This window comes from Tamandua tetradactyla, chromosome 22 (assembly GCF_023851605.1).
Source record: "Tamandua tetradactyla isolate mTamTet1 chromosome 22, mTamTet1.pri, whole genome shotgun sequence".
NCBI classification, from domain to species: domain Eukaryota; kingdom Metazoa; phylum Chordata; class Mammalia; order Pilosa; family Myrmecophagidae; genus Tamandua; species Tamandua tetradactyla.
The window spans coordinates 40,292,332-40,315,812 of NC_135348.1; the positions used below are offsets into that span (position 1 = coordinate 40,292,332).

The window sequence follows — 23,481 nt, forward strand, 5'->3', positions numbered from 1 at the left end:
AGAGCTAAATTTCAAAAGCTAACATCTTACCATTTTCCTAATCTATCTTTCCTGGTACATTAAGGTCGTATACTCAGCACAAAAGTCAACCCATGTTAGACAATTCAACCTCCAAAAATAGATTTTTTCATTTCTCTGATGAAGACCAAAAATGTTACTTTACCATACAAACCCTTCTGAAAATATACATCAAGATTTATGTTTTTAAAATTTGTGGGATATCTAATTGAAGATAAATTATATATATATATATACACATACACACACACACACTATATATATATAAACTACATATATACACACACACACACACACACACACACACACATGAAAATTTCACTATTTTTATTTTATTTTACTGTTTTTCTATGCCTAAGTACACTAACATAAAGTCTAAAGCTAGGCTTCTATCCCTTATTTCCATTTCAAATTTTTGGTGACATATATATTCCCACTGAATTTAGGAAATCACAGTTTCTTATTAAAAGGGGATTATTAAGGGCAGAAATGTGAGAAATCTGGGAAAAGGTTGAGTTATATATTTATTCCTATGGTCTAATATACACTAGAATATCTCTAAGAACATTCCATATTTCTGATTTCCTCATTATCTACCTGGTTTCTGAGGCATAATCTATATAAGAACCTAAAATCAATGACAATACACAGACTTGTTTCAGGAAATAAGTAGATGCTAAGTATACATTAAAACCACAAAAAATGGGGGCCAAGATGGCGGCTTAGTAAGATACGTGCGTCTTAGTTCCTCCTCCAGAGCAACTACTAGGTGAACAGAAACAGTGCAGAACAGCTCCCGGGGCCACGGCAGGGAATGGACACACAGCGTACCCTAGTCTGGACTGGCTAGACTGACTGCAAGACTCTGCTGTGGTGAGATCCCCGAGCGGCGCGCGATTCCCTGAGCAGCGGCAGCTGGCGGCCAGAGCACCTCCCTCCCTCCTTCACGGGCCGGCTTAGAGTCTCGGAGAGGCAAGTTTCCCAAGCCGCAGAGGCCGGCGCCCCTCTTTTGCGGGCGGATTCCTGGACCGGCTACGAGTCTTGGATCAGAGGGCTACCCAAGCCGCAGTGGCCGGCAACCGGCACCCCTACCCCGCGGGCGGTTTCCTGGTCCGGTGGCAAGTTCCCCAGGCCGCGGCGGCCAGCGACTGGAACCCCTCCAGGGAAAAGAGGGAATTTCCGACAGTGGCAGGGACTGGGTCCAACCAAACACCAATAGGGGCATTAATAATAGGAGCCACAGGGTCCCCTCAAGCCGCGGCGGCTGACGCGCCCACCACGCGCGGCCCCCCGGACCAACTGAGAGAATTGGATTGGAAATCCCCAGGCCGCAGAGAACGGTGACCGGGTGGGGGGGGGATCCATTCCAAACACGTGAGACAAACGTGTTCCACAAGCGCCACCTACTGGGCAGGATAAGAAAAACAGAACCCAGAGATTTCAAAGAAAAATATTTCAACCTATTGGCTCCGACACCCAGGGAAATCTGACTAAATGCCCAGATGCCAGCAGAAGATAACGGTCCACGCACAAAAGATTGAGAATATGGCCCAGTCAAAGGAACAAACCAATAGTTCAAATGAGATACAGGAGCTGACACAACTAATGCTGAATATACGAAGAGAAATGGAAAACCTCTTCAAAAACGAAATCGATAAATTGAGGGAGGACATGAAGAAGACATGGGCTGAACAAAAAGAAGAAATAGAAAAACTGAAAAAACAAATCACAGAACTTATGGAAGTGAAGGATAAAGATGGAAAAAACAATGGATACCTACAACGACCGATTTAAAGAGACAGAAGATAGAATTAGTGATTTGGAGGATGGAACATCTGAATTCCAAAAAGAAACAGAAACTATCGGGAAAAGAATGGAAAAATTAGAACAGGGTATCAGGGAACTCAAGAACACTATGAATCGCACAAATATACGTGTTGTGGGTGTCTCAGATGGAGAAGAGAAGGGAAAAGGAGGAGAAAAACTAATGGAAGAAATTATCACTGAAAATTTCCCTACTCTTATGAAAGACCTAAAATTACAGATCCAAGAAGTGCAGCGCACCCCAAAGAGATTAGACCCAAACAGGCGTTCTCCAAGACACTTACTAGTTAGAATGTCAGAGGTCAAAGAGAAAGAGAGGATCATGAAAGCAGCAAGAGAAAAACAATCCATCACATACAAGGGAAACCCAATAAGACTACATGTATATTTCTCAGCAGACATCATGGAAGCTAGAACACAGTGGGATGATATATTTAAATCACTAAAAGAGAAAAACTGCCAACCAAGACTCCTATATCCAGCAAAACTGTCCTTCAAAAATGAGGGAGAAATTAAAACATTCTCAGACAAAAAGTCACTGAGAGAATTTGTGACCAAGAGACCAGCTCTGCAAGAAATACTAAAGGGAGCACTGGAGTCAGATACGAAAAGACAGAAGAGAGAGGTATGGAGAACAGTGTAGAAAGAAGGAAAATCAGATATGATATATACAGTACAAAAGGCAAAATGTTAGAGGAAAATATTATCTAAACAGTAATAACACTAAATGTTAATGGACTGAATTTCCCAATCAAAAGACACAGATTGGCAGAATGGATAAAAAAAACAGGATCCTTCTATATGCTGTCAACAGGAAACACATCTTAGACCCAAAGATAAACATAGGTTGAAAATGAAAGGTTGGGAAAAGATATTTCATGCAAATAACAACCAGAAAAGAGCAGGAGTGGCTATACTAATATCCAAGAAATTAGACTTCAAATGTGAAACAGTTAAAAGAGACAAAGAAGGACACTATATACTAATAAAAGGAACAATTAAACAAGAAGACATAACAATCATAAATATTTATGCACCAAACCAGAATGCCCCAAAATACCTGAGGAACACACTGCAAACACTGAAAAGGGAAATAGACTCATATACTATAATAGTTGGAGACTTCAATTCACCACTCTCATCAATGGACAAAACATCTAGACAGAGGATCAATAAAGAAATAGAGAATTTAAAAATCAGTATAAAGGAGCTAGACTTAAGACATTTATAGGACATTACATCCCACAACAGCAGGATACACCTTTTTCTCAAGTGCTCATGGATCATTCTCAAAGACAGACCATATGTTGGGTCACAAAGCAAGTCTTAACAAATTTTAAAAGATTGAAATCATACACAACACTTTCTTGGATCATAAAGGAATGAAGTTGGAAATCAATAATAGGCCGAGTGACAGAAAATTCACAAATACATGGAGGCTCAACAACACACTCTTAAACAATGAGTGGGTCAAAGAAGAAACTGCAAGAGAAATTAGCAAATACCTCGAGGCAAATGGAAATGAAAACACAACATATCAAAACTTATGGGACGCAGCAAAGGCAGTGCTAAGAGGGAAATTTATTGCCCTAAATGCCTATATCAGAAAAGAAAAAAGGCAAAAATGCAGAAATTAACTGTCCACTTGGAAGAACTGGAGAAAGAACAGCAAACCCCAAAGCAAGCAAAAGGAAAGAAAAAACAAAGATTAGAGCAGAAATAAATGAAATTGAAAACATGAAAACAATAGAGAAAATCAATAAGACCAGAAGTTGGTTCTATGAGAAATCAATAAGATTGATGGGCCCTTAGGAAGATTGACAAAAAGAAGAAGAGAGAGGATGCAAATAAATAAGATCAGAAATGGAAGAGGAGACATAACCACTGACCTCACAGAAATAAAGGAGGTAATAACAGGATACTATGAACAACTTTACGCTAATAAATACAACAATTTAGATGAAATGGACGGGTTCCTGGAAAGACATGAACAACCAACTTTGACTCAAGAAGACATAGATGACCTCAACAAACCAATCACAAGTAAAGAAATTGAATTAGTCATTCAAAAGCTTCCTAAAAAGAAAAGTCCAGGACCAGACGGCTTCACATGTGAATTTTATCAAATATTCCAGAAAGAATTAGTACCAACTCTCCTCAAACTCTTCAAAAAAATCGAAGTGGAGGAAAAACTACCTAATTCATTCTATGAAGCCAACATCACCCTCATACCAAAACCAGGCAAAGATATTACAAAAATAGAAAACTACAGGCCAATCTCTCTAACGAATATAGATGCAAAAATCCTCAATAAAATTCTAGCAAATCGTATCCAACAACACATCAAAAGAATTATACATCATGACCAAGTAGGTTCATCCCAGGTATGCAAGGATGGTTCAACATAAGAAAATCAATTAATGTAATACACCATATCAACAAATCAAAGCAGAAAAATCACATGATCATCTCAATTGATGCAGAGAAGGCATTTGACAAGATTCAACATCCTTTCCTGTTGAAAACACTTCAAAAGCTAGGAATACAAGGGAACTTCCTTAAAATGATAGAGGGAATATATGAAAAACCCACAGCTAATATCATCCTCAATGGGGAAAAATTGAAAACTTTCCCCCTAAGATCAGGAACAAGACAAGGATGTCCACTATCACCACTATTATTCAACATTGTGTTGGAGGTTCTAGCCAGAGCAATTAGACAAGAAAAAGAAATACAAGGCATCAAAATTGGAAAGGAAGAAGTAAAACTACCACTGTTTGCAGACGATATGATACTATACGTCGAAAACCCGGAAAAATCCACAACAAAACTACTAGAGCTAATAAATGAGTACAGCAAAGTAGCAGGTTACAAGATCAACATTCAAAAATCTGTAGCATTTCTATACACTAGTAATGAACAAGCTGAGGGGGAAATCAAGAAACGAATCCCATTTACAATTGCAACTAAAAGAATAAAATACCTAGGAATAAATTTAACTAAAGAGACAAAAAACCTATATAAAGAAAACTACAAAAAACTGCTAAAAGAAATCACAGAAGACCTAAATAGATGGAAGGGCATACCGTGTTCATGGATTGGAAGACTAAATATAGTTAAGATGTCAATCCTACCTAAATTGATTTACAGATTCCATGCAATACCAATCAAAATCCCAACAACTTATTTTTCAGAAATAGAAAAACCAATAAGCAAATTTATCTGGAAGGGCAGGGTGCCCCGAATTGCTAAAAACATCTTGAGGAAAAAAAATGAAGCTGGAGGTCTCGCGCTGCCTGACTTTAAGGCATATTATGAAGCCACAGTGGTCAAAACAGCATGGTATTGGTATAAAGATAGATATATCGACCAATGGAATCGAATAGAGTGCTCAGATATAGACCCTCTCATCTATGGACATTTGATCTTTGATAAGGCAGTCAAGCCAACTCACCTGGGACAGAACAGTCTCTTCAATAAATGGTACCTAGAGAACTGGATATCCATATGCAAAAGAATGAAAGAAGACCCATCTCTCACACCCTATACAAAAGTTAACTCAAAATGGATCAAAGATCTAAACATTAGGTCTAAGACCATAAAACAGTTAGAGGAAAATGTAGGGAGATATCTTATGAAACTAACAATTGGAGGCAGTTTTATGGACCTTAAACCTAAAGCAAGAGCACTGAAGAAGGAAATAAATAAATGGAACTCCTCAAAATTAACACTTTTGTGCATCAAAGAACTTCATCAAGAAAGTAGAAAGACAGCCTACACAATGGGAGACAATATTTGGAAATGACATATCAGATAAAGGTCTAGTATCCACAATTTATAAAGAGATTGTTCAACTCAACAACAAAAAGACAGTCAACCCAATTTCAAAATGGGAAAAAGACTTGAACAGACACCTACCAGAAGAGGAAATACAAATCGCCAAAAGGCACATGAATAGATGCTCAATATCCCTGGCCATTAGAGAAATGCAAATCAAAACCACAATGAGATATCATCTCACACCCACCAGAATGGCCATTATCAACAAAACAGAAAATGACAAGTGTTGGAGAGGATGCGGTGAAAGAGGCACACTTATCCACTGTTGGTGGGAATGTCAAATGGTGCAACCACTGTGGAAGGCAGTTTGGCGGTTCCTCAAAAAGCTGAATATAGAATTGCCATATGACCCAGCAATACCATTGCTGGGAATCTACTCAAAGGACTTAAGGGCAAAGACACAAACAGACATTTGCACACCAATGTTTATAGCAGCGTTATTTACAATTGCAAAGAGATGGAAACAGCCAAAATGTCCATCAACAGAAGAATGGCTAAATAAACTGTGGTATATACATACGATGGAATATTATGCAGCTTTAAGACAAGATACACTTATGAAGCATGTAATAACATGGATGGACCTAGAGAATATTATGCTGAGTGAGTCTAGCCAAAAACTAAAGGACAAATACTGTATGGTCCCACTGATGTGAACGGACATTCGAGAATAAACTTGAAATATGTCATTGGTAACAGAGTCCAGCAGGAGTTAGAAACAGGGTAAGATAATGGGTAATTGGAGCTGAAGGGATACAGACTGTGCAACAGGACTAGATACAAAAACTCAAAAATGGACAGCACAATAATACCTAATTGTAAAGTAATCTTGTTAAAACACTGAATGAAGCTGCATCTGAGCTATAGGGTTTTTTTTGTTGTTGTTTTTTACTATTATTACTACTTTTATTTCTTTTCTCTGTATTAACATTTTATATCTTTTTCTGTTGTGTTGCTAGTTCCTCTAAACCGATGCAAATGTACTAAGAAACGATGATCATGCATCTATGTGATGATGTTAAGAATTACTGAGTGCATATGTAGAACGGTATGATTTCTAAATGTGTTAATTTCTTTTTTTTTCTTTTTTTCTTTCTTTCCGTTAATAAAAAAAAAAAGAAAAAAAAAGAAAAAAAAAGAATTACTGATTGCATATGTAGAATGGTATGATTTCTAAATGTTGGGTTAATTTCTTTTTTTCTGTTAATTAATAAAAAAATAAAAATAAAAAAATAAAAAAAAATCACAAAAAATATACACAGCATTATGATTTTATTCTTATAATTTATTAATAATACATAAATGGTTAAAGAACAGAAATCCTCAACTTCAATGACCTATCTTCGGAGCCCTGTGAAAAACAATCTAACCTACCAGGTATCTGTTCATTCAGCAGGATAAAAATGTCATTTTGGGCCCCTAGTTTACAACAACAAATAATTCTAACTCGTACAATGAACCATTTTGGTTTTTTTAAGCCTTAAAATGAAGTTACTTTTCTTCAACTTTTAAAATACGTGCCCACGTGACTTGCTCAGACTAGAGGCACAAAAGAGTGACAAGAAAACCAAGATAGTAATATCTGGGAGCATGTCCATCGGTGCTTTCATGTTGGGCAGTTTTCTCATAGATGCACTGAAAATACATTTTGAAGAGTTAAGGAAAATATACCCTCACTCACCTCTTAAATTTCTTAGTGCCCATGTTAATAAATTTCATAGTCCATGGGAAATATTGTAACAACATGTGGAGTTATGCAACATATACTATATTGAAAAGCAAATCAAATAGGAAAGGATCTAAGAATTTGGGTCCTGCAGTCCTCTAGTGTGTCTGACACCATCTCGTGTCCACTGCAGTGCTGGCCCAACTTCCTCCACAAGAAGTGGGAGCAAACATTCGCGCACAGAAGGCAGTCCAGGGTACTTTCATTACTGCAGCATGACTTGTTACAATATTTACATTGACATTTCAGTGTGTCACCTATTTCACTTTTTATTCCGATCAAATGACACCCAAGAGCATCAGCAGATCATCACCCTAACTGAAAAAGGTTTAAGCACACATTTTTTCCCAAGAGGGAATGTCTTAAAAATGAACAACGAAAAAAAATCTTAATATTAAAGCATCTTCTGGAAATGCTAAACAACCAATTTTGGAATCCATAATTATAACAACTTCCTAGAAGAACTCCAATTTTGCTTTAGAATGGTATGGAATTTATCTTCACAAGATAAGTCCTGAAAATGTACCAAAGCACACTGGTAAAAAAAATTAAAGAAAACCTATCCCGTTTCTGAGGTGTAAGACTTTTCCTTTAAAGAGGAATAGTCACATATCTAGACTATCCCCAATCTTACAAGAGGAAAAGGGCACAAGATATCTAATTCTAATTATTTAATAAAATTAAAAGGTTAAAAAAAATTAAAAGGCTGAAACTCTGTGCTTGACAGATATACAAATATTTCAGAAAAATAAATGAGATCTTTACCCATAATTCTTAGATCCTTATTTAATTTACAGCTCTGTGTCAGAGCTAATATTTATAGAATTTAGAGCATTGAAAAATTTTAGTTATCTTTAATTTTCCTACTGGGTCCAAATACACTAAAAAAAAAAAAGATAGGTAAATTGGACCCAACAGTGTTGCCTACTGTCATAGTGTCTGCTCTAGAAGAAAGAAAAACTGCTACCTGTATGGGAACCAAAGGCTTGGCCTGGCACGAACTCAGGGCAATGAATCAGTTGAGAGAAGTCTGTTTGAGGCATGCTACGTGGAGGAGGTCCAGGAATTGGCCATTTTTCTGGTTCTACTTTTTTTCTCATCTTCTCATCCACAATTTCGACTTCTGTGCTATCTTTCAGTGCCTAGTAATGGAAATTTTCAGATATTATAAAACACAAAAATTTTATGGCAATGCTTTTTTTTTTGCATGGGCAGGCAACCAGGAACCGAAGCCAGGTCTCCATCATGACAGGCAAGAATTCTGCCACTGATACATGGTCACACCGCCTGCAATGCTCTCTAATTTTAACCTAAAAATAAAACTAAAATTTAATGCTTCTGAAAATATCCAATACATTACTTAGATATCAGAAACTGAAATAGCAAAATCATTGACACGGTAAAGTAATATCCTCATTTAACACTGGCATGTTGTAGTATATAATTTAGTTTGCACACTTAGAATATAGTCATTAAAGGATTACAGCATGAACTAGATGCAAACTGCTTTTACTATCCAATTAAGCTTTCTTGTCAATTTGGTACTTCACGCTCATATTTTATTTTCTTCCCTTAAACTATCATTAAACAAAACCTAGGCTATATTATTACTGTAAGTACAATAAGCACTTACTGAATGTTAACTATGCACACATACACCATGCCTCACAATGACGCTGTGAGGTCAGTATTAACACTGCTTCATAGACGAGGAAATAAGTATCAAAGAAATCAAGTTACTCTGACAAAGATTACTGACCAAATATAACACAATGCCAAAACTCAAACCATTATCCTCTACCTTTCTAAAACTCTAAGCCATGAAGGTATGAAATAAATTACAAATATAAATGTGCTGTAATTTAAGGACAAAAATTAAAGCCTATTGATCTGAATTAGAACTGAAACTCAGAGTACTCACCTTTTAAAAATTAAATTAGAATACAAAACACACAATATAAAAACTTAACACATTTATTAATATATAAAAATTAACCCTGCTTTATTTCAATTGGAGAACATGATTTATGGGTTACTTTAAATCATAAAGTTTTTTAAAGTTCTTTTCATATTAGCATAATAATCAATTCTCAACATATTTTAAGAAATGTACATTACTTTAAAATTAGAATTAAAATTTATTTAAATACACCTTTGATGGGAGTTTAGAATGGAGAAAGATAAGGAAGAATCCTATGGTGCTGTGTTCGAACTGAGGACTACTTTTATTTTTTTCTAATATTTCCTAGTTTTGTCCACTAAAAAAAGCTGTGAAATTATATCTAAGTGATTCCACCCTTAGAAGTTACAGAAACCAATAGGTAATTCAAGTGTGGAATACATACATACATACATATATACAATGGAATACTATTCAGCAAAACAGCAATGAATTACTGATTTATGCAACAAGAGTAAATCTCAAAAACCTTACTAGAAGGCAGTAACAAAAAATTCCCATTTACAAAAAGCAGAAAAGACAAAACTAAGCTATGGTAATGGAAGTCATCAATGTGGCTAGGGAGAGGTAACATCATGAAATGGTGGTGTGAGATGCTCCTGGGATCAGTAGACACGCACCCCCTCCCCCCTTTACCCAAAGAATTTTTAAAGAACAGCATAAACCAGCAGAAACATCTTTTTCAGAATTCCAAAAAAGGTTAGCAGTAACTGAACGAGTGCCAAATCAAGAAAAGGGCAACTTAAAAACAACAGAGGGCGGGCCACAGTGGCTCAGCAGCCAAGAATGCTTGCCTGCCATGCCAGAGGACCCAGGTTCGATTTCCGGTGCCTGCCCATGTAAAAAAAAAAAACAGAAAAACAACAGATAAATCTCTGAGCACCTTTGCTGGCCCTGCCCCTCAGCCCTCCCACCCCAGCTCCATGGATGGACGGTGGCCAGTGTGAGCTTCTCCCATGGACCCCTGTTCCTGAGGGAGCAGTATAACCCCCTGCGAGTATAATGGGGTGAATGTATGTCTGTGCCAGTCTGCCTGGTATAGTCTGAAAAACCGAACCAGGATGGATCATCTCTGGCTCCCCAGTCCCAAAACTCATTCAACATGTAAGCAGGTGATTGGGAAGCTAAAGCCGTGTTAAGTTTCACTTAGTTTTCAAAATGGACTTACATTCCAGTTTTGCAGGGCACTAGGTGAGTGTTCTACACAAATGTTATTTTTCACTCAAAAAAGTACAATCACAAACCATGTCTTATCTCATCTCAGAAGCACATAGCAAAATCAAACTACTCCACAAACATACAAAGCAAACTTTTATCTTTTTAAAAAGAAATAGCTAGCTAGCTATGCTCCTCTCAAAAACGCACATGGTTTCTGATTTTGTAGAACTCAAGATTTTAAGAGTTAAAAAATATCTAATAAGCTTATAAAAGATATATCTATGGTTACATATCACAAGTTTTTTCCCCCACAAATTCACTTCCATTTCTTTTCCTCTACAAAAAAGGCCCAAACTGAAACAAAAAATCTCATCCATAATACCTTTCCTTTCTTCTCCCTGCAACCCCCCCCTCAAAAGGAAAACAAACAGTAGCTGCCTAGTGCAAAGGATTAACAGCTTTAAAACATACACTGTAACAACTGGCACCGAGAGTAAGAACTGCAAATTTCCTGGAGGAAGATGACATTTGGCATGTCAGCGTAGCCAGGGATATTCATAGGGGCATGCATGCATATCCAGGACAAAAACACACTCAGAAAACCCTGACAGGACCCTACACAGCCTAGGGCTGTTCTTTAGGCTCACTGGTGGACTGACCAAAGTCTGAAAAGAAGAACTTGTACAGAGCCAATCATCAAAGACTGGGAAAAGTATTTTCTTTGCTTTGCCTTGTTTTATCTTTAGATCCTGGCATTCAAAGAAATCTGTCTGGCTAGAAGGCTAATGAACAGACACTTCAGTGTCTAAATTACAGAATTAGGACATTAAAATATAGAAATATCAAGCTTTTACAATAAAAGAATCAGAAACGATAGCTCAAAGAAATTAAAGAAAGCATTGGAACATATCAACTGGACAACAAATTATCCAGTTTGCAATAAAAAAGAAAGAAACAAGAATGATAGCCCACTCAAAGGAACAGCAGAAATCATCAAAAACATCAACAAGGAAGCCCAGACTTTGGACATGCTAAAGAATTAAAAAAAAAATAAAATAAAAGCTGTCTTAACTATGTTCAAAGAGCTAAAAAGGAAAACATGATCAGGGAATACACAAAGAAAGAAGTAAAGAATACCAAGAAAATATTGAAGTAACTAAATGAGAATTTCAGTAAATTCTGAGAAATCACAAAAAAGAACCAAAGAGAAATACTGGAGATAAAAATAAAGCCACAGTAACTGAAATAAATTTAAAATTCCCTAAAAAGGTTCAATAGAAGATTGAAACTGGCAGAAGCAGCATTCTGAAGACAAGTCACTTAAAATTATTTAGTCTGGAGAATAAGGAATTAAAACCTGTATGTTTTAGTCATAATCACCAAAACCTGGAAACAATGTAAAGGCCCATCAACAAGTGAATGGACTGTGGTACGTCCACACAATGGAATGCTAGTAGGCAATTTCAAGGAACTAATGACACATGCAACTACATGGATCTCAAACACACTGTATTTAATGGAAGAAATCAGAAATGGAAGAATACATACTGTATGATTTCACTTATGATCTTCTCGAAAAGGCAAACCAGAGGAACAGAAATCAGATCAACAGTTGACTGAGTCTGTGTGGGTGGAAGGGAACTAGCTGAAGGAACACGAAGGTATAAATTTACTAAAACTCATAACTACACAGCGAAAAAGGATGAATTTCACTGTATATAAATAATACCTCAAAAAAAACCCCTCAATAATCCTAACTTTAAATGGTCAGATTATAGGACCAACCACACAAGGAAATAAAGATGTTCACAGGGACTTCCGGAGAAGATGGCGGCTTAGTAAGACGCGCGGGTCTTAGATCCTCCTCCAGAACAGCAACTAAAGAAACAGAAACAATACGAAACAGCTCCCGGAGCCACGACAGAGACCAAAAAGACAGCGTACCCCATTCTGGAACGGCTGAACGGGCAGGGAGAATCCGCTGTGGTGAGATATCCGAGGGGCGCGCATTTTCCCAGCCGGGGGGGCTGGCGACCGGGGTCCCCTCCACGCACGTGGCTCCCCGGTCTGACTGGGAACGTTGGATAGCGGGGCCCTCCCGCCACACTTGGCGTCTCGGGCCAGCTGGGCAATTTGAACCAGCATTCCCCCAAGCCGCGGCGACTGGCGACGCCCCCCTCCACGCGCGGTTTCCCAGGCCGACTGCGAAATTCGGATTGGCAAGTTAAAGGAGCCACAGCATCTTTTACTGGTGGGCCCCGCAGACAGACGAGTGCCACGAGCGCCACCTACTGGGCAGGAAAAGAAAAACAGAGCCCAGAGATTTCACAGAAAAACCTTTCAACCAGCCGGGTCCCACACCCAGGGAAATCTGATCAAATGCCCAGACACCAGCAGAAAATAATGGATGACGCTCGGAAAATTGAAGATATGGCCCAGTCAAAGGAACAAACCAATAGTTCAAATGAGATACAGGAGCTGAGACAACTAATGCTGAATATACGAACAGAAATGGAAAACCTCTTCAAAAACCAAATCAATAAATTGAGGGAGGACATGAAGAAGACATGGGCTGAACAAAAAGAAGAAATAGAAACTCTGAAAAAACAAATCACAGAACTTATGGGAGTGAAGGACAAAGAAGAAAAAATGGAAAAAACAATGGATTCCTACAATGGTAGATCTAAAGAGACAGAAGCTACAATTAGTGAACTGGAGGATGGAACATCTGAATTCCAAAAAGGAACAGAAACTATAGGGAAAAGAATGGAAAAACTTGAGCAGGGGATCAGGGAACTGAATGACAATATGAAGCGCACAAATATACGTGTTGTGGGTGTCCCAGAAGGAGAAGAGAAGGGAAAAGGAGGAGAAAAACTAATGGAAGAAATTATCACTGAAAATTTCCCAACTCTTATGAAAGACCTAAATTTGCAGATCCAAGAAGTGCAGCACACCCCAAAGAGAATAGAACCAAACAGGCGTTCTCCAAGACACTTACTAGTTAGAATGTCAGAGGTCAAAGAGAAAGAGAGGATCTTGAAAGCAGCGAGAGAAAAACAATCTGTCACATACCAGGGAAACCCAATAAGACTATGTGTAGATTTCTCAGCAGAAACCATGGAAGCTAGAAGACAGTGGGATGATATATTTAAATTACTAAAAGAGAAAAACTGCCAACCACGACTTCTATATCCAGCAAAACTGTCCTTCAAAAATGAAGGAGAAATTAAAACATTTATAGACAAAAAGTCACTGGGAGAATTTGTGATCAAGAGACCAGCTCTGCAAGAAATACTAAAGGGAGCACTAGAGTCATATACGAAAAGACAGAAGAGAGAGGTATGGAGTAAAGTGTAGAAAGAAGGAAAATCAGATATGATATATATAATACAAAAGCCAAAATGGTAGAGGAAAATATTATCCAAACAGTAATAACACTAAAAGTTAATGGACTGAATTTCCCAATCAAAAGACATAGAATGGCAGAATGGATTACGACCCAGCATTACCACTGCTAGGTATCTACTCAAAGGACTTAAGGGCAAAGACACAGACAGACATTTACACACCAGTGTTTATAGCAGCATTATCTACAATTGCAAAGAGATGGAAACAGCCAAAATGTCCATCAACAGACGAGTGGCTAAACAAACTGTGGCGTATACCTACGATGGAATATTATGCAGCTTTAAGACAGACTAAACTTATGAAGCATGTAATAACATGGATGGACCTAGAGAACATTATGCTGAGTGAGTCTAGCCAAAAACTAAAGGACAAATACTGTATGGTCCCACTGATGTGAACCGACATTCGAGAATCAGCTTGGAATATATCATTGGTAACAGAGACCAGCAGGAGTTAGAAACAGGGTAAGATAATGGGTAATTGGAGCTGAAGGGATACAGACTGTGCAACAGGACTAGATACAAAAACTCAAAAATGGACAGCACAATAATACCTAAGTGTAATGTAACTATGTTGGAACACTGAATGAAGCTGCACCTGAAATATAGTTTTTTGTTTGCTTGTTTGTTTGTTTGTATCTTTTGTTTTTGTTTTTTTCTTTTTCCTTTTTTATATATATATATTTTTATTAGTATTATTATTTTAATTCTCTTCTCTATATTAACATTCTATATCTTTTTCTGCTGTTTTGCTAGTTCTTTTCCTAAATCGATGCAAATGTACTAAGAAATGATGATCATACATCTATGTGATGATACTAAGAATTACTGAGTGCATGTGTAGAATGGAAGATTTCTAAATGTTGTGTTAATTTCTTTTCTTTTTTTTGATTAATAAAAAAAATTTAAAAAGATGTTCACAAATGTGAAAAGATCACATTCTGTAACAAGAGTACGTTCTGCAAAAACTAAAGTCATATCCAACACTAAAACAAGTAAATTATTTGCACATTTTGAATATTAAATGGTTATCACAGCATAGCAAAAGCTTTTAAAAACTATTAACATCAAGATCTCAGACATCTCTTAAAAGGTTCAAAATGAAAGAGAATTAGGAAAAAAAAAGAAGTGATCTAATAATTATATTCATGTAAAATGACAGAATCTGAGGATTTAATTAACATGCATTACACGGAAAAACTGCTAATACAAAGTATGTTTGCCCATATATATATATTGTGATGCGTTTAGCACAATCAATATCGCAATTTAGTCAACTACATATCCTCTCACAGACAAACTTTTCCTTCACCTGTCATTATGTTTATTTCTAAAATCAAACTTTCTCTTCGTTTTTGTTTGTGGGGAATAAAGGAGGAGTAACACTAAATTGGACATTATAGTTTATAATGCTAATAATTCCAAATTTCCTGTTACAAAACTCATTTCATTTCAGGAGTATAGCATTACCTCCTGCTTTTATACCAAAACAATTTCCTTTCTTTTTTATATAGTTATTTGCTAAAAGACCTGTTGATAATATCTTAGGTTATAGGATTAGAGAGAAAACCAAAAACACTGCAAGTATTTCTAGAAACAGGAAAGATACGATTTATTTAAAGCAGTAACATCACAACTGGGCAATAGTGCTTTAAATTAGCCTAATTTTTAGCAAAAAAATTTTCAAGATTTTAATAAATGGGAATACGTACTATTTTACAGCAATCTAAAGAGGATTAAAGGATGAAGAACTTATAAAGTTTTTGAAGGACCAAAAAAATAGGTGGAAACATTAGCAATTCTTTCAAGTATTTCCAAGGTTTTAAAAAAATCCATGAGATGCAGTCTGAGCCTTAGATGACTACAGATCCTTTTTTTTTTATTTTTAAAGTACACTTGCTTCAGATTTACTGGGTTTACAAAATTTTGTAAACTTTTTCTTTTTTTTTTTTTGGCATGGGCAGGCATCGGGAATTGAACACAGTTCTCCGGCATGGCAGGCGAGAACTCTGCCACTGAGCCACCACTGCAACACCCCAACATTTTGTAAATTTTTTGTGTTTTTAGCCTTTGTATTTTTTATTGCCTAGAACCTTACCGAGTCTGAATATTTTCAAAATGCGTGTCTTCATTAACTTGCTAATAAGATATTTTTGGCAGACAGCATTTTCATACCAAGTTTGATTTGTGGTCTCCAGTTTTACCTTGAGTTTCCTGGTAGCATTATTCTTTTCATTACTAAAAGGTAAAAATCAAGCACCTCTAAGTCATGCATACCTGTAAACAACAAAGGATTATGTGCACCTACTCACAATTTTTGTTCTAATTGCTTTATAATTAGTTTCTAATGATGGGGACATGGAAATTTTGCTGATAACAGCACACTGTGCACTTAATTAAATCAAGAGGGTTAATGAAGGAAAAAAAAATACAATTACCTCTAAAATGAGATTAAAATTTGTAGTGAGAGCCTGAACACGGTGGAAACCAGCAATGAGGGAAATAGGCAAGAAACCTTGTTCATCCATCTTTCTCCTAAGAAAGAAGTCCCGTTCCAAATTTTCTATACTGAAGTAATATTCACTGAAGACAGAAATAGATAAACATAAATTTCATCCATTTAGTCAAGAGGAAATAAAAATATTCATTGCTTACAACATTCACTGCTCTAAAAATATCTTTATTTGGTTAATAACATTATATAACTTTAATACAACATACAAGGATAAATATAAGAGAGAACAACAGCAACAACAAAAAGTAATAATTTATTTTATATGCAAGTAGGAATTTAGTATACTGAAATTAACATTAACTTCTACTTATATCAGCTTTACTTTGAAAGTATAAATTAACCAGCTCATTTTACTTTAAAACTGTCCAAATACAGATTTTTTTTAAATGATCAAGTAAAAAATTTTCACTACAAAACCACTTCTACTTACTTCATCTAAACATTATATAACAAAGCTAAACACAGCTCAACAGAATGACTTCCAACTTTTCCCATCACCGAGAAGAGTGGAATATAGAAGTATTCTTTATCAAGTTCCTATTAGCCACGCAGTATTTTCACTTCTAAATTGACAAATTTAGAACTACTGACAGTTTACAGTTTTAAATTCAAGTAACAACTACAGTGCTGGGTAAATAGTGACCAACACATGGGCACACGTGTGCACACACAATTACATATTTGAGAATGGACAGAACTGAAAAAAAACATTAAGGGTGAACAGAATATAGTTGAGTAAAATATATAATCAGGTACACAGGTGGTTCAGTGGGAGAGTGCTTGCCTTCCATACAGGAGACCCAGGTTCAATTTCCGGACCATGCACCAAAAAACAAAAAACATATATATATATATATATATTTGTATATATATTTTATATATATATATAAAATCAATGAACCATGAGGGAAGACAGAAAAAGCTTAGACACCTTATATTTTCTAGGAAAGTAATGGATCCACTTAACCTTCCACAAAAGAGAAACACAAATGGGTGAACTGTCTGTATGGGCAATAACTACAAATTACAAAATAGATAAGGATAATATGAAGAATGCATTAGTAATGACCTTCAAGAAATATCTGTTTAAACGACAGCTTCCATATAAAAAAAGTGAACAGGAAATCTAAAGAGACAGTACATTATGATTAAGGGGAAGAAATACAGAAAGAAAAACATTAAAAAAGAAAAGCATGACATCAATAAGTCCTACAGTTTTTAATAAGCCTATAGGCAAGTTAAGAGAAAGCACACCAGCTGATATTTGGGTACAAAATTTGGTTACTAAAGATGCACTGAAGTATTTAAACCAAATTCCAACTGAAGAAGAACAGCACCTCTGAGAATTGGTTTTAAACTATCTTTCATGGAAGAAACAAACAAAAAAAAAAACAAACAAAGAAACCCCACAAAACCTCTTTTTAAAAACAGAAAGTTACAACCCTTAAAATATCCAATTTTCAAAGCTCCCTCAGATTTCCTTTTTCAAGAGAATTTTAACCACTAACCTTAACACCAGTGAACTAATACTACCTAAATCATTTAATCTTCTAACACACTGAAGAAAAAAAGCTAAATTTTGAAGAAAAGAACGTTCTGGTTTCTGTGACACCTTAAAAGCCCTTTTCACAGTGCCTGGCATGTGGTAGACACATAATACAGGAGCAAAATTCAATTACTAAGTTGTCAGACATAAGAAATTGATTCAAACTCAAGTTAAAACTGTTCTTAGATGCAAACTTTTCTAAATTAGTAATGAGCTACCCTTGCAAACTTCTCTAAATTAGTAATAAGCTGCTCTTTTAATACTTTGTGAAAACCACAATACCTAATCGAATTCAAAAATCAATACCCTATCACCTGCAGCATGTATTTTTTAAAACTTCAAATAGCCGCAAACATACTAATATTCCAAAAAAAATGCTAATGCTGAGAGATTGTTCCAACTAGAAATAATCAAGATTTTAATATTCAGATACAAAAATGACAAAATTAACATGAATTTTCACTTAAACTCATAAATTTACTCAGGATGGTTAGATTTTTTTATTTTAAGATACATTTAGCATCCTTTTTCTGCAAATGCAAGAAGTTTTAGGTGGATTGTTATAAAATCTAAACCATAGTCATTGAGTCTATCCACGTATGAGTCACCTCAATGACAACAAAATCAAAATCATGACTCCTCAAAGCCAGATCTCAATAACCAAAGAATGGTAACGCTAACAAGCCACCGTAAACTTGGTACCTTACTAACATTTGCCAGAAACCCTACTACTAAAAAACAAAACAACTAAAAGGAGGAGTCACGACCGTCGCTGTGTCTGGCATTTTGCTCAGTGTTTTAGGGGACATCACCATGTCCTACCTTAGAAGCTCTGGATTCTATACTGCGTGATCAGAAATTTTGTCAACAATGAAGTAGCTCTGCTCCTCCCTCACTTCTATGAGCACACTGGAGGCTGATCATCCTGCTATGGAGTTGCCTGTCCACTGTCAGGTCTCAAAAGGGACCTGGTAGCAAGAGTTACAAAAAAAGACAGGAATAATAGTTTGAAGCTGATAGTCACATGGCAGGCACTTTCTGCCCATGAAAAGGCCCTTCTCTTCAGTGTTTGTGTCAACTGTAACAAAAGAAGAACAAAATAACCAAGTGGCTTCACACTGCAAGCCAATTAAATCCACCATGAGGGCATCCCAGGAAGCAACCTGGCTGATGATGATGAAGAAACTATTTTCTAGTTAGCAGAATCGGGTCTGTTGTCTTTCTTAAACAACTACAAATGTTCACAAAATACTTATGACCTTTCAAAACCAGGATAATCTTTTTCTTCACCTTGCAGAGATAAAAATAATTCAAATATCAGCAAAACAGTTATGCAAATCTCATGGAAACATTTCTCTCTGCCATACAAACATTCAAAATATACTATGCATAACGTAATATGTAAAAAGTTTCATTTCTTAAAACAATACAACAAACCTAATACTCTCCTTCTTTCAACTTCAGTACACAGAAAGAAACTACTATGAAAACTAGAGTAATAAGTCTGAATTTAAAGATTAGGTAGTACCCTATTCCAATCAATATGTGCAACAAAGAAAACAAACTTAGAATTCAGAAGTTAAGAAGAAAGTCAAGAGTTATCTACCACCATTTTTTATCACTTATGTTTATTTGCAAATTTCAATAACTATTTGCAAATAATGTGCCAAGTTTACCTGTTTGTTTTCAAAGATACAAACAGAAACTTGACATTCTTTATTATTCACATAGGCCATGACATTTTAAGTGTCCTTTAAGTAAGGAAATACCTGAACACTATCTGCTTACATCTAATATCAACTTACATTTGGCGCTTAATATATTCTTTAAGCAATCCTTCTTCCACCGGATACACCTGCACGCTTGTACCATCATCATAGTAATACATCATACTGGTATTAAGTTCTGCTTGAAATGGTTGATCAGTCCTTTCACCATGTTCTCGATAACCATATGAATAATCAAAGTTCACTTGATGGGATTAAAGACAAAAGGTAATCACAGATTACAAAAAGAAAATAGTTAACTACTTTGGAAAATCCCAAAGTACTTCAAGGGGCAGTAAACAGAAAACATCCTTACTATCAGATTAAAAATCTAATTAAAATATAATTTTGCCTCCCACCCAAATACTAACCAGACTAAACCCTGCTTTGTTTCCAAGATCAGACTAGACCAGGCGAGTTCAGGGTAGAATGGCCATGGGGTCTGGGCACCGTGGGGTAATGGGAAGTTACTGTTTAATGGGACAGAGTTTCTGTTTGGCGTGATAGATAGTTCTGGTAATGGATGGTTCTGAATGTAAGCATCACTGAATCATACATGTGAAACTGGTTAAAATGGGAAATTGTGTTGTATATATGTTAACAAGTTAAAAAAATATATATATATATAATTGGGGGTAGTGAAAAAAATCAGCAGGAGTCTCTACATTTTTTTCAAAGGTCATTTCTCTTTAACAAAACAAAAAAAAATCATGCCATACATCGAGGATTTCCTCTGCCTCGTCCTCTTCCCCGTCCTCGGCCTCTTCCTCGGCCTCTAAAATAACCTCTGATATTACCACCCTCACTTCTCACGCTGGAAACTTCATCTTGATCATCTCTCTTTTCTCTATCTCGTCTCCAACCTTTTTAAAATGAAAAATAATTTCATATATTTTAATTTGCATTACAAATAACATGTTATCTTTATAAAAACATGTTAATCACCCTGCCCATGGTGGGCTACTTGATAACAACCAGGCATTTTTCATTATTTCTCGAAATGTCTCTAGCATAAGAGGGCCCCATAAAAGCCTCAAAAAACATTCTACTGATTAAAAAAAAATAACAAACCAAGAAAGACGAGTAAGTGTTAGGAATGTAATGTTGAAGATTCAAGAGGTAAGTTTCAAGATAGCCAGTTCACACTACATAAAAAGATTACTAAAACCATACTTATTTTCACAAAACATTTAAAGAAAGGATGATTCTATCTATGTAAAAGAAACTTCTTTTAAAGCAAAAAGAAATGGAAAGACAAAAATTTGGAGAAAATTCCTGCAACACATCAAGGCATTACATGCAAAATACACATGGAGTGACACCCGAGACACAGAGCTAGAGTTTCGCAGCCATCAAAGTCAATATGACTCCTTTACAGCAACTATTAAAACACTGAAAAGTGGTCAGACGTCAATTAGAGATGTGAATGAAGCTGTCAGCTTAAAGGGTAAAGGATGATATGGTCCATATTTTTAAACTTCAACTTCTGTATGAGACCAAAGGAGAACAAGTTCATTTAATGCAAAATTTATATTTTCAGTAGCAAATGTCTAAGTTCACTTATGTAGTCAGCTTATTTGAACACCATAATCACATGGAACCTTGAATAGGGAGTGAGATCTTGGTCTGTTCAGGTTAGCACAATGCCCCAATACATCCCAGTGTAATCTGTGAAGAAGAGAAAAAAGCATCTGTAAAATCTCTTTGAGGGACTGGAAAAAAGATGGAAATATTAAACTCTCCCACCTGAGGAAGACCTGATATTTTCATGGAGACTGAGAGTTGATGGGTCAGGCTGTCGATCTTGGGGCTTGCCCTAATGAAACCTATTCCTGCAAAGGAGAAGCTGAGCCTCCTTGTGATTATATATGACAGTCATGCCCAGAGATGCTCTTTTGGTGCTCAGATATGGCTTCTCTCTCCAAGCCAACTCCACAGATGAACTCACTGCCCTTCCCTCTATATGAGACAAGACTCTCAAGAGTATAAATCTCCCTAGGAATGAGGGACAAGACTCCTGGGAATGAGCCTGGTCCTGGAACTGTGGGACTGAGAAAGCCTTCTTGACCAAAAAGGGGAAGAAAAATGAAACAAAATAAGGTTTCAGTGGCCAAGAAATTTCAAATAGAGTTGAGAGATTATTCTGAAAGTTATTCATATGAAGTAAATAGATATCCATTTTCAGTTTTGGTATATTGGAGCCGCTACAGGGAAATGCCCGAAACTGTTGAAGTATAATCCAATAGCTCTGATTCTTTAAGATGATTGTATAACCATATAGCTTTAAGGTGTGACTGTGAAAACCTTATGACTAAAAAAAAAAAACACTCACTTTATCCAGTATATGGACAGATGAGTAAGAAAATAAAGGTAAAAAATAAATTAATAATGGGGGGTGGGGAGGATAAGGGGTACGGGACGCTTTTGGTGTTCTTTTTTGCCGTTAATTATTCTTCTTTTTTTTTGGAGTAACGGACATGTTCAAAGGTTGACTGTGATGAATGCAGAGCTACATGATGACACTGTGAACCACTGATTGTACGCTTCGGATGATTATATGGTATGTGAATATATATAAACAAAACTGCACTTTGAAAAAAGAATGCACGTAGAAATTACACAAATCTTTCTCTCATGTACAAGGCAACTCAATAAGAAAAATGGATTAAACAGGTAGGGGGAACAAGGAAATGCACATGGCCAATAAATAAAGCAAACATTGCTCAGCTTCTCTGGGTATGAAAACTACAAATCAAGACAACTATAGATGTTTCATCTGCTGCACTCTGGCAAAACATTTTAAGGTTCAATAATATCAAATGCTTACAAAGACAGAAAAGTTAGATCATTTGTATACTAACAGTGGGCATGAAAACAGGTACATCCACTTAGAAAAGAAATTCGCAATTATTTAAAAATTTGAAAGCACACATAATCTAGAGAACAAGGTTTCTCAACCTTGACACTATTGACATTTGGAGTCAAATAACACTTTGTTGCGGGGAGCTATCCCCACTATAAGATGTTAAACATCATCGATGGACATGATGCGCCAGATGCCGATAAAACCTGTGCCCCATTCAAACTCTGACAATAAAAATGTCTCCAGACAATGTCGAATGTCCCCTGCCTGATAAAACCACCACCATGAGAACACTGCCCTAGATGGCAATTCTGTCCTCCATGTATTACTTAAAAACCTTTTTCAAACATCTCTGCCTCAACCCACAGTAAGCCTTGTTTTATATAACAAACACTGACATTTATATGTAATTTGAACATGTCATGAAAAGTATTTACTGTATGAAGCACTCTAGTCTACCAATTCAAAAAGACTGATCCTAAGAGGGGAACCTGCCCAATTTGAGATGGTGGAGTTGAGAAGCTTTAGGGCCCTGTACCCCACAGACACTGAACACCAGCAAGAACTACCAAAAACATCTTTCTCAAAGCGCCAGAAACAGTTAAAGGACTACAGGAACAGGGCAAGTAGACTCCAGAAAAAGGCAACTTAAACGTGGTAGGATCTCAAGGCACCCTAGCTGGCCTCTCTACAATCATAGCACCGGTCAGCCTATGCTGTCAGTGTGGCTTTCTGGTCGCAGTTCAGGATGGGGGGGCAAAGAAACTTTGGTCCACATTAACGGAGGCATTTATGTTGGCCATCTCTATGGTGGTGCCCTGAGGGACAAAATTAAGACACGTCACAGAACTGTCA

At 36.4% G+C, this 23,481-nt stretch overlaps 1 protein-coding gene across 7 annotated transcripts in view; it reads right to left on the reverse strand.

Moving 5' to 3' along the window:
• Positions 1-23,481, reverse strand: part of LARP1B (La ribonucleoprotein 1B) — a 147,946-nt gene that overhangs the window by 103,758 nt on the left and 20,707 nt on the right. For all 7 annotated transcript variants that reach the window (XR_013167537.1, XM_077140061.1, XM_077140062.1 and 4 more), the window contains 4 exons: positions 20,483-20,626; positions 19,803-19,968; positions 16,375-16,519; positions 8,376-8,550 (listed from right to left, as the gene is read on the reverse strand). Coding sequence is in view for 6 of the 7 variants with exons in the window: in XM_077140061.1 (XP_076996176.1) it covers positions 8,376-8,550; positions 16,375-16,519; positions 19,803-19,968; positions 20,483-20,626 (630 nt within the window). In the remaining variant the exon portion in view is untranslated. The remainder of the gene's footprint in view (positions 1-8,375; positions 8,551-16,374; positions 16,520-19,802; positions 19,969-20,482; positions 20,627-23,481) is intronic.